Here is a 16176-nt window from a genome sequence, read left to right on the forward strand (position 1 = left end):
AATCAAAGAATCAAGAAATCGGGTTTTTTTTAAATATACGAAAAAAAACCTATTTCTATTCAAAAAAAAGTGAATGGCAAATACCAGAAAATATTGAATTTTTAATGTTTTTTCTACAAAAAAAAATTTAAAAGCTGAATCGCTTAATTTACAATAAACCTCAAAGCGTACACTTGGACAAAAACTTTTTTAAAATTACGGTTTCAGGTGGTGCATATATAGTAATTCTTTTGAAACACTACAATGGATTATGTGACTCTGTCAGATAAAAAAAAGTCGGAATGAAACTCAAAACAGTTAAGATTTGGGTGCCTCCTTTTTTTCTTAAATTTATTTCGACTCGAAAAACAATTGCCACCAGTAATTCCTCATGTAAAATTCGCAAATAAAATATTTGGTCACTTATTGAATAGAGGGAATACATTTTTTGTCTTATGTTTCTTCAAATACAAGTCAGTTGGAACGGGAGAAGAAAAACAGTAGGTGAAACAGACATAAAACGCAAGCGACGGAGAATATGTTGGCAGTGGTAAACTTTGACTTTTTTTTTTCTATTTGTATAAAATTTGATGAAATCATGTTTCATCTGCACTTTTTCTCTTAAATAGCGACCTTGCCAAGATGGCCGTTTTTGAAAATTTAAAATGTCCCGGAAAAATGTCCCAAAAATTTAAAAATATTCTGTCACAAAGTTTGTGCATTTATAACTCGAGTCTTAGTGGGCCGATTTCCACGATTTTTGTCACTCCCTCTTCCAAAAATATTTCCGTTTACGGACATCCAAACGGGGGTCGATGATTTTGCTCGAGGAGCCCGTGGGAGCCGGAAAAGTGAAGGTACTTCATTTTTGTGGGTGTTCAAGTACTGACGAAAACCCACGTTTCGGACTGTAGCGCCTCGGGCTTTGCTCCAATCAATTTCAAATCCGGAACTTTTTTGTAGCTCTCGATGAGCCCCATTTTTTGAAGCCAAAATAAAGCTGATTGACCCAATTTCGAAAATGTAGGCCATCATTAAAGTTTTCGAAAAACTAAAAAGATGAACAAAAATATGTAATACGTGAAAAACTCTCTCTCCACTCTCTCTCTCCCTCTGTTTTGTGGCAATTTTTCATTTCTTATTTATCACGCGAAGAGAATTATATTATTTTAAAGATTTTCAAAATTTTTTTTGTAATTGAAAAAGAGTACAAGTAGAAGCTTTGGACAACTGTTCTTATTCTTAGCTCAATAATTCAGGCTGAGGGCCGCAGGCCCAATTAGGTGCAGAAATATTGGACATTCGTTAAGCCTATTCTAAGCCGAACAACCAAGTTTGAGGGCCGCAGGCCCGAACACTCTCTGAAACTGTGGGCCAGCTTTAATCCTGTTCCAAGCAGATTGTTCTTCGCTCAAGCCTACCAACCAGGTTTGAGGGCCGCAGGCCCGAACACTCTTGGAAACTGGGCTGGCTTTAATCCTATTCCAAGCAGATTGTTATTCACTCAAGCCTATCAACCAAGTTTGAGGGCCGCAGGCCCGAATAGTCTTGGAAACTGGGCTGGCTATAATCCTATTCCAAGCAGGTTGTTATTCACTCAAGCCTATCAACCAAGTTTGAGGGCCGCAGGCCCAAATAGTCTTGGAAACTGGGCTGGCTATAATCCTATTCCAAGCAGGTTGTTATTCACTCAAGCCTATCAACCAAGTTTGAGGGCCGCAGACCCGAATAGTCTTGGAAACTGGGCTGGCTATAATCCTATTCCAAGCAGGTTGTTTTTCACTCAAGCATATCAACCAAGTTTGAGGGCCGCAGGCCCAAATAGTCTTGGAAACTGGGCTGGCTATAATCCTATTCCAAGCAGGTTGTTATTCACTCAAGCCTATCAACCAAGTTTGAGGGCCGCAGGCCCGAATAGTCTTGGAAACTGGGCTGGCTATAATCCTGTTCCAAGCAGATTGTTATTCGCTCAAGCCTACCAACCAAGTTTGAGGGCCGCAGGCCCGAATAGTCTTGGAAACTGGGCTGGCTATAATCCTATTCCAAGCAGATTGTTATTCACTCAAGCCTATCAACCAAGTTTGAGGGCCGCAGGCCCGAATAGTCTTGGAAACTGGGCTGGCTATAATCCTATTCCAAGCAGGTTGTTATTCACTCAAGCCTATCAACCAAGTTTGAGGGCCGCAGGCCCGAATAGTCTTGGAAACTGGGCTGGCTATAATCCTATTCCAAGCAGGTTGTTATTCACTCAAGCCTATCAACCAAGTTTGAGGGCCGCAGGCCCGAATAGTCTTGGAAACTGGGCTGGCTATAATCCTATTCCAAGCAGATTGTTATTCACTCAAGCCTATCAACCAAGTTTAAGGGCCGCAGGCCCGAATAGTCTTGGAAACTGGGCTGGCTATAATCCTATTCCAAGCAGGTTGTTATTCACTCAAGCCTATCAACCAAGTTTGAGGGCCGCAGGCCCGAATAGTCTTGGAAACTGGGCTGGCTATAATCCTATTCCAAGCAGATTGTTATTCACTCAAGCCTATCAACCAAGTTTAAGGGCCGCAGGCCCGAATAGTCTTGGAAACTGGGCTGGCTATAATCCTATTCCAAGCAGGTTGTTATTCACTCAAGCCTATCAACCAAGTTTGAGGGCCGCAGGCCCGAATAGTCTTGGAAACTGGGCTAGCTATAATCCTATTCCAAGCAGGTTGTTATTCACTCAAGCCTATCAACCAAGTTTGAGGGCCGCAGGCCCAAATAGTCTTGGAAACTGGGCTGGCTTTAATCCTATTCCAAGCAGATTGTTATTCGCTTAAGCCTACCAACCAGGTTTGAGGGCCGCAGGCCCGAACACTCTTGGAAACTGTGAGCTGGCTATAACCCTATTCCAATCAGATTGCTATTCGCTCAAGCCTACCAACCAGGTTTAAGGGCCGCTGGCCCGAACACTCTTGGAAACTGGGCTGGCTATAATCCTATTCCAAGCAGGTTGTTATTCACTCAAGCCTATCAACCAGGTTTGAGGGCCGCAGGCCCGAATAGTCTTGGAAACTGGGCTGGCTATAATCCTATTCCAAGCAGGTTGTTATTCACTCAAGCCTATCAACCAAGTTTGAGGGCCGCAGACCCGAATAGTCTTGGAAACTGGGCTGGCTATAATCCTATTCCAAGCAGGTTGTTTTTCACTCAAGCATATCAACCAAGTTTGAGGGCCGCAGGCCCAAATAGTCTTGGAAACTGGGCTGGCTATAATCCTATTCCAAGCAGGTTGTTATTCACTCAAGCCTATCAACCAAGTTTGAGGGCCGCAGGCCCGAATAGTCTTGGAAACTGGGCTGGCTATAATCCTGTTCCAAGCAGATTGTTATTCGCTCAAGCCTACCAACCAAGTTTGAGGGCCGCAGGCCCGAATAGTCTTGGAAACTGGGCTGGCTATAATCCTATTCCAAGCAGATTGTTATTCACTCAAGCCTATCAACCAAGTTTGAGGGCCGCAGGCCCGAATAGTCTTGGAAACTGGGCTGGCTATAATCCTATTCCAAGCAGGTTGTTATTCACTCAAGCCTATCAACCAGGTTTGAGGGCCGCAGGCCCGAATAGTCTTGGAAACTGGGCTGGCTATAATCCTATTCCAAGCAGGTTGTTATTCACTCAAGCCTATCAACCAAGTTTGAGGGCCGCAGGCCCAAATAGTCTTGGAAACTGGGCTGGCTATAATCCTATTCCAAGCAGGTTGTTATTCACTCAAGCCTATCAACCAAGTTTGAGGGCCGCAGGCCCAAATAGTCTTGGAAACTGGGCTGGCTATAATCCTATTCCAAGCAGGTTGTTATTCACTCAAGCCTATCAACCAAGTTTGAGGGCCGCAGGCCCGAATAGTCTTGGAAACTGGGCTGGCTATAATCCTATTCCAAGCAGGTTGTTATTCACTCAAGCCTATCAACCAGGTTTGAGGGCCGCAGGCCCAAATAGTCTTGGAAACTGGGCTGGCTATAATCCTATTCCAAGCAGGTTGTTATTCACTCAAGCCTATCAACCAGGTTTGAGGGCCGCAGGCCCGAATAGTCTTGGAAACTGGGCTGGCTATAATCCTATTCCAAGCAGGTTGTTATTTACTCAAGCCTAAAAGCAGATTGTTATTCGCTCAAGCCTACCAACCAGATTTGAAGGCCGCTGGCCCGAATACTCATTAAAACTGTAGGGAACTTCTAACCACATTCTCAGCGGAACAGGCAATACACGAAGAAGTGTTGGGCAACTGTCAAGCCTATTCTGAGCCCAATAAGTCAGGTTGAGAGCCGCAGGCCCGAAAACAATTAATAAAGATCTAAGAATGATATAAACTTCAAATGACCATAACTCAGTTTTGGTCGTAGCGACCCCATTTTTTTTCGGGCACACCCAATACCCGAAGGGCTGGCGCGGCTCCGCCGCGCTAGTCTGCATTTTCCTATTAAATCGCGTGTGTGCCACGGGTAGTCGTTTTTTAAAAAATTTGTGACAGCGCGATGTCCAAAAAAAGTTTGACTTTTTTTCCAAAACCATGCGTCATTGTTGCCACGGCTTATAGCTCGGCGCTGGATGGATGAAAATTCGAGTTCTTTTTTTTAATCTCTTTAAAAAGGGTTTAACTACATGATATTTTTTACCGTTCTCAATTTGAAAAACGTTGAGCAAACTTATGAAGCTCCAAAAAAAAAAGTTCTCCAAAATTACCCAAAAAACACCCTAAAAATCGCTCTAAAACCCCTTTTTCAGTGCAAAGAAGAAGTCGGATCAATTTCTGTTCCAGAACTTTTTTAGTTTATTTTTTGAGCCCGATTTTTTGAAGCGGATTACAAGCTGATTGACCCAATTTCGAAAATGTAGGCCATCATTAAAGTTTTCGAAAAACTAAAAAAAATTACAAAAATATGTAATACGTGAAAAACTCTCTCTCCACTCTCTCTCTTCCTCTGATTTGTGGCAATTTTTCATTTCTTATTTTTTTGCTACCTTTTCGGGCATCCCCATTCCCGAAGGGCTGGCGCGGCTTGCCGCGCTAGTCTGCCTTCCCTTCTACATTAAATCCCAATGTTGCAAGGTTGTCCATTTTTGTCGAAAAAATAAAAGTAGGGCAACTTTTCGACACATGATGTCCAAAAAACATGTAATGGTACTTTGAGAGTTTATAGCTCAGCGGGGAGTGGCCCGAAAATTTTGATTTTTGTTGCTCCCCCTTTCAAAAATCTGTCCCAGTATGGTCATCAAAACGGGGTTGCACAATTTTGCTCCGGGAGCCCACGGGAGTCGGAAAACTGAAGCTACTTCATTTTGGTGGATGTGTTAGTACTGGCAAAAAACCACTTTTAATTGATGCAAAATTCGAGTTTTTCTTGGATCTTTTCAAAACTTGACACATAGTTAGGCCTGACGGAGCCCGATTTTTTGAGCCATAATTCAAAATATTTGACCTACTTTCGAAAATGTAGGCCATCATTAAAGTTTTCGAAAAACTAAAAAGATGAACATTTATTTAATCGACGTGAAAAACTACCTTGCCTCTCTCTCTCTCTCTCTCTTGGTTCGCTCATTGATGTGAGTTGGATTATTTTCATTTCTTACTTTTTCACGTGAACATTAATTCTATATTAATTTAAATTTTTTGAACAAAAAAAGAACTTTGAGAAAACTCCACACAAGAAGCTTCAGAGTGTTTTAAATGTTTCCAAAAGTTCCTCAATGTTTTCCAACACACAGAAAAGATGAGAGAACATGGCAGGTAGAGACGTTGTGCCACCTTTAACCCTAATCCAAGCAGAGCAGGCCGTAGGCCTGCTATGCGGTAGCTACACGCTCAAGCCCAATAGTCCGGGATGAGGGCCGCAGGCCCTCTTTCTCTTAGAAACTTTAGGCCACCTTTAATCCAAGCAGAGCAGGCCGTAGGCCTGCTATGCGGTAGCGACACGCTCAGGCCCAATAGTCCGGGATGAGGGCCGCAGGCCCAATAGTCCGGGATGAGGGCCGCAGGCCCAATAGTCCGGGATGAGGGCCGCAGGCCCTCTTACTCTTAGAAACTTTAGGCCACCTTTAACCCTAATCCAAGCAGAGCAGGCCGTAGGCCTTCAACCCGATTAAGTATTTCTTAGGCCCAATTTATGTCAACATCAAGATGGAAAAATGTTTGAGCCAGTGGCGGAGTCTGAGTACGTCCGCACCGGACTGCCCTCAGGGAATGCCTGTTTTGTGAGCTCCCTACGTCCCTTCACCTTGCGTTAACGCCCACGCATCACGATAAACGATTGTATCTCAGCTTCCCCTGCTCCGTTCTGGCCCGTTTTTGAAGCAATCGATAGCTAATCAAGTGCTGCTTCTTTCAACATTATCAAAACTTAAAATGGTCGTAACTCAGTCAATTTTGGTCCAAAATGTTCCAAATTTTTCCCAGTTTACCAACTTAACCTACTGCGAAGCCTAGCGCACTGCGTGCGCTAGTCTGCCTCTTCCTATATTAAATCCTGAAATTGCATTCTTGACAGAAATAAAAAATAAGGGCACGTTTTCGACATGGGGTGTCCGATAAAAATGTACAAACTTTGAGCTTTAATAACTTGGTTCATAGCTGGCGCTTTTGCGTTCAATAAGTGCGAATGACTCAAAAATAGTTGCCCCACCATGGTCATTATTGAGGGGATTGGTTTTGGGAAGGGTAGAACACTGATTTGCGCGGGTTTCTGGAGACCGCGAAAATTGAATATTTTCTTTGTACTGAAGAGTTTTATATTTTTCAATCCCATATGAGCAGTTTTTCTGACATTTGGTTCCAATTTGAGCACAAGAGAGAACTTCGAATTACCAATTTTTTGAAACTATTTTGAAAAAAATTGACCAACTTTCCAAAATGTAGGCCATCATTCAAATTTTGCAAAATTAAAAAGATGGATTAAACGTGAAAAACTTTTCTACCACTCTCTCTCTTTCTATTTTGGGGATGAATTCGATCATTTTCATTTCTTATTTTTATAACGTGAGGAGAATTTAATTTTTAAGATATTTCGAGATTTCTACTTTTTTCTAATCCTATTGAAAATCGCACCAGAGGTGTGCGGCAAATTTGTCAAAATTGCCGAGCTCGGCAAATTTTGAACTTTGCCGCACACGTAAAAAATTTGGCAGTGCAATTTTGACAAAAACTATTGATCTACAAAAGTTTTGTAAAATGGCACAAAATTGAGTTATAGTGATGGTTAATCAAAATTTTGAAATTTGCCGCACACCCCTGGACCGAACTATTCGAAAATTTTAACTTCACTTCCAGCTGGGCAGGCCGGAGGCCTGCGATGCTATTGTATTTCACTCAAACCCAAAAATCAGGGATTAGGGCCGCCTTCTTACTCTTAGAAACTTTAAGTCATTTCTATCCCTACTGCCAGCAGAGCAGGCCGGAGGCCTCCTATGAGACTACGTCTGTTTTTGGAAAGGCCAGTTAATCCGGATTGAGGGCCGCAGGCCCGAATACACATAGAAGTGTTGGACAATCGTTAAACCTACTCTAAGCCCAATAAATCAGGATGAGTGCCGCAGGCCCTAATACACTTAAAAAAGACCCAGAAAAAATATTATCTTCAAATGGCCATGGCTCAGTCAATTTTGGTTAAAAAAGATCCAAATTTTCCCCAGTTTACCAACTTAATCTACTGCGAAGCCTAGCGCGCTTGACGCGCTAGTCTTGAGCATTTAAATTGAAAATAAAATTGTTTTAATATTTTCCTGATGAATGTTGTTGTTCTAATTTTCAATTCATTGTCATTTCAATTCATTGTCAATTCATTGTCATCATTTGAAATGCAATAAGACTACTTATTATACATATTGATCTATAAATTAAAAAATTGTCAAAAGCATTACATGAAACTGTAAAGTTAATTTTCTTCCAGCTTTGTATTTTGTTCCGTCTTTATTGTGTCGGCGCGGTGGAGACAAGCAAAATTTCAGATTTTAGATAGCTTTTTTGAAGAAATCCATTACGCAGGTTGTTGGCCAAAATTCAAATATTACTTTTAAACATGAAATTTTTATTTTACAAATAATATCAAAACCACATTTGTTTGTCAATTCATTTATTGATAATGAAATGATGAATCGGCCGCCTATCAGTTTGTTTCATCCTTGAGCAACGGCTTCTCGCGAATCTCGAGGCGACCAGTTGTTGGACGGAGAATTTCGAACGAGCACTGTAAGAATGCACATTTATTACCACATTTCAATTTCCAAACTGTACCTGAAGCTTCTCGTCGCAAGACATGAAAGCAGCACAGTTGTCGAATTGACCACAGTAATGAGGAGCCGAGAAGATGGTCTGAAAAAATTTCTAATTTTCATTTTTCTCATCACTTTTTTGGATCAATACCACCAATTTCCGTCCAGCAAAGAACTCATAACCGTCTTGAACAACTTGATGGGCACGACAGACCAGGTCAAGCTGAAATTCGGAGCACAAATTCAGAACAGAATCTCTTCCGAATCCGCACCCGGCACCTCGTTGGTTATTCTGAATAAAGTTGATTAAATCGATGTTTTCTTATCCGAAAGTTACCATAAACCCAGAAAGACCACTAATAGGATCGGCCCACAAAAGATCAGCTACCAGTCCCTCTTTGCCTTCAGTTGGTCTTTCAATTTTTCTCAATGTGTCCAAAGTAAATTCCTTTGTCATAAGGGGCGATAGTCCTCCGTGCATGCACAAGATCTTAGTAGCAATCAGTCCGGTGAGTGGAAGCCAATTGAATACGTCCTGAAAGAGCCATTTTTCCTGTATTATTGTTGCACCCCATTGTTGAATTTTGGTAGAAAAACTAATGTACCTGGAAAGCCGCGTACATGCGAACACTTTGATAGCGTTTCTGGCATTCTTCGTAGAATCCATACGTCTTGTTAACAAACTCGCACTCATGGTTTCCACGCAACAGGAAGAAATTGCACGGGAATTTCACCTGAAAATAACTTGAATGTTACAGAGAGCTTTTTCTTTTGCAAAACTTAAAGCAACAAACCTTATAAGCGAGGAGAAGAACAATGGTTTCAATGCTGAATCTTCCACGGTCCACATAGTCTCCAAGGAATAAATAGTTCGCAGTCGGCGGCCATCCACCACGATGGAAGAGGCGAAGAAGATCCGGGAATTGTCCATGGATGTCACCGCATACCTTTATTGGAGCATTCACTTCAACCATTGGTTTTTGGGCTTTAAATACACCAAGTGCCAAATCGAGAAGCTTCAGAACTCGTTCTTCCGTGATCACTTTGCAAAGTGGCTTTTCGTGAGTACTAGCGCTCAGGACATCAATTATTATGCTATCAACGACGTTGTTTTGCATAGTCTAAAAAGTTAAACTTCTCGATTCCAGGAAGAGAAAAAGAGAACTCACCTTTTGGAAAACACTTTCAATTGAAAATAAATTGATTTCCTAGTTTTACTTTTATCTACGGGTTTTTTTGTTATGAACTTTTCTCGCACTGACGTGTTCCACGACCACGTACCTTAATTCAATAATTTTGTAAACCATATTGATTTATAAAAAAACTGAATTTAAAAAAAAACAAAAGTACCCGTAACAAAAATAGAATGGAAAATGCGAAAGCTATGAAAATGAGCAAGATATCACAAAAAATCTGAGATAAAAAAAATTGGAATTTGAAGTTGATGTTCTCTACTGCTGTTTTGATTACCCGACATGGAAGCTTCATACCGCCAATACTCATTGCGTGCTGGTTCCGGTTCAGCTGCCAGTGGTGTATAACTTTGTTTTCTGCAAATTAGAAAAAATGTTTTCCGGACTTCAAAAGCAAATTAAAAGGGCCTTCCTAGTCGTAGGCTGTTGTTCAACTGCAGCTGTAAAAGTTCCGTTGGAGAACCACGACGGGTAGCCCATAATCTGAGAGGAAAAATTTTATTTTAAACTACTGTACCGGGAAATGGTTCAATGAGAACAAACTAATGATAACTTCCCAAAACGTCTGCCGGTATCTTGAAGACATCACACAATATAAAACAAAATTGACAGATGAATTGACAAACGATAGGAGATCAAGAACATCACCAATGTAAAAATAGACGTTTAAAAAAATTCCACCGTTTCACTGGCCTTGTAAGTTTACATTCAATTTTTTGTTCAACTGATCTCAACCAATCCTAATTTTTGTCAATTTGAAACAAAATTCTTCAGTGCTGGTTGCAAAGTATTTGTGTACATATCTCTTGTATATTTTGTGAGTCTCTCCGTATTTCCAACCGTTCTTGCCGGCCAAATAAAAATGGTTTATTAATGGTGGACTAACGGTTCGGACGATTTTGAACGTATAGACCCAAAATGTTCTCAAATGAACGAATTTCGTGATGAAACTTCTCAAAAAATTTCCAAAAATTTTTTATGGCGGTTCAAAATATCGAAAAAATTACACAGATTTTAGCTAAAATCTCGAATTTTGCCTATTTTTCGGTGTCACATCGGTCCGAAGTTGACTTTTGCGGAATTATCATCTTTTATTGCATATATTGGTAGTTTATCTCATTTAATTTCGTTGATTAAGGTACATTTAAAGGTGATAGGAAACCAAAAATCGTCAAAATTGGTTACCTATCGGCTTTAAATGTACCTTAATCAACGAAATTAAATGAGATAAACTACCAATATATGCAATAAAGGATGATAATTCCGAAAAAGTCAACTTCGGACCAATGTGACACCGAAAAATAGGCAAAATTCGAGATTGAACCGCCATAACAAATTTTTGGAAATTTTTGAGAAGTTTCATTACGAAATTCGTACATTTGAGAACATTTTGGGTCCATACGTTCAAAATCGTCCGAACAGTTAGTCCTCCTTTAAGGATTTCCTATTCCAATTTCAGGCGCAAATAAGGAGAGTTGCGCCAATCAGAGATGATCAGAGGCGTTGCGGGTGCTGCTGATTGGTGAGGGGCCTAAGCTTATCATAGCGAGAGTTTCAACAATTGGGGAAAATATCATAAGTTTCAGAACTCTTGATTATTTTTCACTGAAAGTGAGAATTTTGGAAATTTATTCAAATTCAAGTAAGTAAATTAAAAATTAAATTGAAAACTGTTTAATAAATCCCGTGAAGCCCTATTAAATACCCCCCCCCCCCTCCATACATTCCACGTCATCATGCCCAAAATGTCAACGTGTCCACTTTTTGAATCGAACTCAATCATTACTCCAGTCTTCTACTTCAACTGAAAACGAATGGATCGTAGCATTGATCGTCGTCTCTGTGGACACTGTCACCAATCAATTGGAAGTGAGGCGCTTGTCGCCATGAATCGTCTCTGGCATCCGGACCATTTCACGTGCTCTTCGTGCAAACGTCCGATCAAGCAGACGTTCCAGGTATACTTTTTGAGTAATTTTGAAGACTAGCCGTAGTGCTCTATGAACTGTGGATCTGACAGTTAGCATTACCTGGTGTTGCTGCACTGAGCTTTAATTTAAGTCCGGTCTGAGCCAGTCGTCGATTGCTCTTACTTCGCTTAATGAACCCAAGGAGTAGGCCGGGCTCGAACTCGTGAGCCCGTTACCGGCCTGATATATCTGTAGATTGAGCACATTATATATCCCAGGAAAGATTGTTTCTTTGAGTTTTCAAGAATTTTGAAAGAAAGCTTCTTCCCCGTGGAAGTAACTTTTGTGCAATTTGCAAACTTTTAATCTCCACGAGATAATCTTATGTTTCTAGCTATAGAAAATGGTATTCCTACGCAGGAAAACTATACCCGAGTGCCTACAGAAATAGTTAAAAACTAATTACTTCCAGGCTGCGGACAACCACGCCTACTGTGTGCAGTGTTTTGCTCAAAAGTACAATCAAAAATGTGCTGGATGCATGGAAACTCTCGTCGACACGTGCCTTCTTGCTTTGGACCGTCACTAGCATCCACGTTGCTTCACGTGCTCCTCGTGCAATCGTCCGTTGCCAAATGGAGAGTTCTACCTGGTTGATGATAAGCCGTACGATTTGGATTGTCACTGGGCAAAGCGTCTCAAGAAGAGAGAGCACATGGAGCGTGGTGAACGTTAGGAAGAACATCTCGCCAATTTGTCGAACTTCCCCTCTGATTTTTCCTTTTATTTTTGTGACACGAGACTAGAATTCTTGTTGTCTTTCTTTTTCAATAAATTGTAACGTAAAAACTAACGATTCACTTTTTTTTTTCAAAGATTACGCTAGAAACTGAACATTTGTTAGGCTGTAAGAAGCCTTTCCATCAATCCGAACTGTCACCAAGAAAAGTCAACTTTGAAAAGATAAGGAAAACATTTTGCTGGAAATATATTTCTTCAACTTCAATTTATGTTTCCTACAAATTCCGAGTGACTAATTCAATTTTCAATTTTTATGCACAGGAAATATCCATATTTTTTTCTAAAACCTCAATTGTCTTATTGAATTTTTTTCACTGATTCTGTGCATTTTTCTTTAAAAATTTTTAAAAGCCGATTCCTTGATCAGTGCTTTGAAAATTCGAATTTTAGATTTCAGTTAATTTTTTTAAAGAAGATACATTTTTCTAACGAAAAAAAATTAAAATAATTCACGCTTTGAATAAAACTGCCCCAATGTTTTTCTTCATCACGGAATCTACGTGGCAATGCCTATATAAACTCAAAAAATCAATAGAAATCAGTCATTGCTAACGTTTGGGCTTCACTTCAAGTTCTCCAACGCAAAACAGGTATGTATGCGGCATACATTCTACGGTTCAATGACAACTAACCTATCCCATTTCAGAAAACAGCAAGATGGCAGACAAATCAGCTTTCGTGCCAGTCGATGCAATCGGAAACCACAAGAACACGGATCTTGACGTCGACATCGACGACGAGTTGTTTGGAAAGAAGCCGCCAAAGACCGCCGAAGCGCCGAAGCCAGCTCCTCCTCCACCGGCTCCAGCGCCAGCCGCCGCTCCATCTACAGGAAAGTATCAGTACAAGAAGTCGTCCACCTACCAGAAGAGCTACGCTAAATAGATCTCTTGAAATATGAAAACATATGTTCTACAAATTGTCTATAATGAATTTGTTTTTGAGGGGGCTTTTCCAGAAAAACTATGTTGAAACTGAAGGTTATTAAAAAAGTATAACCTTATAATAATTATTCCACCTTGTCCGTTCTGGACGTTTCCCATCCCCACCACAGGGAGGCTTGCGACTCAGTGAAAATGATCTACAACTTGTGAATAATAAACAATTTTTTTAATTGAATCACACATTTCTGTATTTTTTGAAGAAACATTTATACGATAGACAAATTGTTAAATGCACAGCGGGTGTATGAATATGATTCTTTGTTATAATTTTTATGGAATTATTAAATGAAATAATGAATTTCTATTTTTTGAAACATTGTCATGAATAATGTTGATCAACGTAAATTGTAACGCATATTTTATTGTAACTTAATAATGTAGTGTACATTTGTAATAGTATTGAAATAGTTTTTGTCATTTATGAAATTTTCAGCTGAAAAAAAAAACATTTCAATTTTGTTCTGTGAAAATTTGCCATAATTTTTATTTTTTGATTATTAGAAAACTTTATTCAAGTTTTTTATTTGAAAACAACAAAGTTTGAATCTGGGAGTGTGAAAAATACCTGAAAATATTGAAATTCGATTGTTTTTTCTACAAGAATCGAAAACCCGAGGCGCTTAATTTACAATAAAATTTAAAACGGATCAAAACTTTTTTTAAAGTTACGGTTTCAAGTGGTGCATATATAGTAATTCTTGTAAAACAATACAATGGATTGAATGCTTCAGAATTCTTTCAAATAAAAAAAAGTCGGCTTGAAACTCAAAACAGTTAAAATTTGGGCGGTCTCGTTTTTTTTTCTTAAATTTATTTCGATTTGAAAAAAAATTATTGTAAGTGACTCCTCATGTAAAATTCGCATATGAATATTAGGTCACTTTTTGAATACAATCACTACATGTTTTTTGAATTCAAGTCAGTTGGAACGGGAGAAGAAAAAAAGTAGGTGAAACAGACATAAAACGCAAGCGACGGAGAATATGTTGGCAGTGGTAAACTTTGACTTTTTTTTCTATTTGTATAAAATTTAAAAAAAAATCATGTTCCATCTTGAACTTTTAAATTGAAAATAAAATTGTGTTTTATTATTCTTCTTGTATTCATAACGTGTTTAAATTCGCGAAAACTTAAAAAAAAAAAAACAAAACTGACAATTTTAATTTATAACTATTCTGGCGTCTGTTTCTATTCCATAATTTGTAACTTAAAACTTGCGTAGCAAATTACTCTGTTTTTGACAAAACGAATACAATTCGTTGCGTTTTTGTGTTTCAAAAATACATTTCAAAATTATGGCCTAAAAAAACATATTCTAATTTACAATTTAATTGTCACAATATGAGAACATAGATGCGATTCCAACATTTATTCCGACACTGTTTCTTTTTGCTCACAATAATATTTAAATTAAATTATCGCTCCATTGTAGTTGTGTTTTTCTTTTCAAAAAAATGAAAACGAACCCTATTTTGACAAAAGTCATGTTTGATTTTCTCTAATTTGGGCCCCACCACATAAACTTATAATTTACTTCAATTGCCGAGTTTTATCGAGTATTTAATTTATCAATGTACATATTAATGGTGAAGAATCAAGTTGAAACTAACAAAACTATCTTCAAAAATAGGATGGATTACCATAATAACATTTAAAAATTAACTAATTGTCAAGAGTTTTTTATGAAACTGTAAAAAAGTTAATTTTTTTGAACTATAATTGTGTTCCGTATTTACTGTGTCGGCGTAATGTAGACACGCAGAATTCAAAAACTGTTCACTTTTCAAATAATTCCAAAATATTTATCATTATCAAGGATGTTCTTATCCGGGATGAATTAGTTAATACATAGCATACGATTCTGAAAAGCTAATCTTGAAAGAGTGAGAATCTTTTCACAAGTTTTGAAATATTTTAGTTATTCAATAAAGTCATTTCAAAAAAAATACAACTATTACACACTTTGAGAATTTCATAAAAAAATGTATCTCATTTTATTGGAAAACCGAAGAAAAATGTTTCAAATTATAAATTTATTGTCAGCATATAAAATGATGCAAGCAAATCTTAAATTTATTCCCACACTGTTTCTTCCAGCTCACAAGAATGTGACATTAACTTACTTTCCGTTTTTCAGCCAGTTGTTGTACATGTAGTGTTAGGTATTTCAATAATTAAAAACGAAACCTATTTTTTCATTTTTGTCCGTTACAGACATGCTCAACTTTTCGTTTCTTTTTCTTTTTTGAAAAGTTCGAAATTATTCTCATACTTGAGGAAACAGTATATGTCTCTTATTAAACTACTGCAAAAAAAGTACAATTTATAAAATCTTACCTCGAAACCGTGAAAATTTGTTTCAACCAAACCATTATTCACAAATAATGAACGTTATATTTTTAAATAGACTTTGTTACTTTTATGAAAATTTACCCCAATTTTTTAGTAGACCAAGAAAATAAACTTGTTCAAAACTTCTTCTTGAAACTGTATAAACAATTTTTTTCGTAGCTTTGAATTATAATTATATTCCGTATTTATTTGTGTCGACTGGCAGACTTTTTTGTATTTTTAAAAAATAGTTTGATGTTTTTCATATTCTGAAAATACTCATTTTTATAGATTTGGTAACTAATAAAAAAACTATTTTTAAGCACAATTAGTCTCCTAGGTTTATTCTTCGATGGCAAATTGTGATGCGAACGGCAAAAAACTATAATTTTTTTGAACAAATTTTTTGCAAATTTTAACTGTTTCTATGAAGTGTTAAAGTTTCTGTTCTTCCTTTGAAACTAATAAGCTTGCGCTCCACCTTTTTTTAAATACAACGGTTACTTCTGGCCAAAAGAGTACTAAATCAAAGGTGTGATGATCATGATCATAGTGATGAAAAAGTTTGTCTGGTCACTTGAGAGCAGTTCCATCTTCTCTCCTCTCATTCTCTTTCTCTTCAGCAGGTCCATCCGGCAATTGCTTAACAAAAATTGAAAGAAGAAAGACGAAAAGTGTGTAAAGTCATGTATATAGTGAGCAAAAAGATAGAGAGACGCAGACACTGAGAGAATGTGATTCTGTTTCGTGTCCCGGGGACAGAAGACGCAATGAGGGACATTCTTA

General features: G+C 38.3%; 2 protein-coding genes, 18 non-coding genes and 2 pseudogenes across 22 annotated transcripts; 10 read left to right on the top strand and 12 right to left on the bottom strand.

The window, feature by feature from the left end:
- The first annotated feature begins 244 nt into the window (after nt 1-244).
- 21ur-280 lies at nt 245-265 on the top strand. The gene has a single exon (NR_057303.1).
- Nucleotides 266-425: 160 nt separating this feature from the next.
- Nucleotides 426-446, bottom strand: 21ur-155. The gene has a single exon (NR_057304.1).
- On the bottom strand, nt 427-447 carry 21ur-9239. The gene has a single exon (NR_057305.1).
- A 7356-nt stretch (nt 448-7803) lies between these two features.
- 21ur-4019 lies at nt 7804-7824 on the bottom strand. The gene has a single exon (NR_057306.1).
- Nucleotides 7825-8011: 187 nt separating this feature from the next.
- Nucleotides 8012-9408, bottom strand: C47A4.3 (Serine/threonine-protein phosphatase). Its single transcript, NM_070249.3, has 7 exons — nt 9381-9408; nt 9006-9332; nt 8817-8945; nt 8549-8746; nt 8363-8503; nt 8234-8311; nt 8012-8186 (listed from the first exon to the last, which is right to left on the bottom strand). The coding sequence occupies exons 2-7, from the start codon at nt 9327-9329 to the stop codon at nt 8106-8108; spliced, it is 951 nt and encodes a 316-aa protein (NP_502650.1). The 5' UTR covers nt 9330-9332; nt 9381-9408; the 3' UTR covers nt 8012-8105.
- On the bottom strand, nt 8688-8708 carry 21ur-8791. Its single transcript, NR_057307.1, has one exon.
- A 205-nt stretch (nt 9409-9613) lies between the features above and the next one.
- C47A4.7 lies at nt 9614-10049 on the bottom strand (annotated as a pseudogene). The gene is made up of 2 exons: nt 9917-10049; nt 9614-9887 (listed from the first exon to the last, which is right to left on the bottom strand). Coding segments are annotated over exons 1-2 (407 nt in total).
- Nucleotides 10050-10129: 80 nt separating this feature from the next.
- 21ur-7700 lies at nt 10130-10150 on the top strand. Its single transcript, NR_057308.1, has one exon.
- Nucleotides 10133-10153, top strand: 21ur-3172. The gene has a single exon (NR_057309.1).
- Nucleotides 10154-11218: 1065 nt separating this feature from the next.
- Nucleotides 11219-12052, top strand: C47A4.4 (annotated as a pseudogene). Its single transcript has 2 exons — nt 11219-11362; nt 11787-12052. Coding segments are annotated over exons 1-2 (410 nt in total).
- A 720-nt stretch (nt 12053-12772) lies between these two features.
- C47A4.5 (RNA-binding protein) lies at nt 12773-13000 on the top strand (the record flags this gene model as incomplete). The annotated part of the gene is made up of 1 exon (NM_001380522.1): nt 12773-13000. The coding sequence occupies one exon, from the start codon at nt 12773-12775 to the stop codon at nt 12998-13000; it is 228 nt and encodes a 75-aa protein (NP_001366967.1).
- Nucleotides 13001-13400: 400 nt separating this feature from the next.
- 21ur-341 lies at nt 13401-13421 on the bottom strand. Its single transcript, NR_057310.1, has one exon.
- Nucleotides 13422-13773: 352 nt separating this feature from the next.
- 21ur-5606 lies at nt 13774-13794 on the top strand. Its single transcript, NR_057311.1, has one exon.
- Nucleotides 13795-13951: 157 nt separating this feature from the next.
- On the bottom strand, nt 13952-13972 carry 21ur-5554. The gene has a single exon (NR_057312.1).
- Nucleotides 13973-14148: 176 nt separating this feature from the next.
- On the top strand, nt 14149-14169 carry 21ur-1288. The gene has a single exon (NR_057313.1).
- A 513-nt stretch (nt 14170-14682) lies between these two features.
- On the bottom strand, nt 14683-14703 carry 21ur-2009. Its single transcript, NR_057314.1, has one exon.
- Nucleotides 14704-14875: 172 nt separating this feature from the next.
- Nucleotides 14876-14896, bottom strand: 21ur-5630. Its single transcript, NR_057315.1, has one exon.
- Nucleotides 14897-15188: 292 nt separating this feature from the next.
- 21ur-10846 lies at nt 15189-15209 on the top strand. The gene has a single exon (NR_057316.1).
- 21ur-574 lies at nt 15190-15210 on the top strand. The gene has a single exon (NR_057317.1).
- Nucleotides 15211-15340: 130 nt separating this feature from the next.
- 21ur-8122 lies at nt 15341-15361 on the bottom strand. The gene has a single exon (NR_057318.1).
- Nucleotides 15362-15483: 122 nt separating this feature from the next.
- On the bottom strand, nt 15484-15504 carry 21ur-7936. Its single transcript, NR_057319.1, has one exon.
- Nucleotides 15505-15855: 351 nt separating this feature from the next.
- 21ur-7438 lies at nt 15856-15876 on the top strand. Its single transcript, NR_057320.1, has one exon.
- The last annotated feature ends 300 nt before the right edge of the window (nt 15877-16176 follow it).

This window comes from Caenorhabditis elegans, chromosome IV (genome assembly GCF_000002985.6).
Source record: "Caenorhabditis elegans chromosome IV".
Lineage (NCBI taxonomy): Eukaryota > Metazoa > Nematoda > Chromadorea > Rhabditida > Rhabditidae > Caenorhabditis > Caenorhabditis elegans.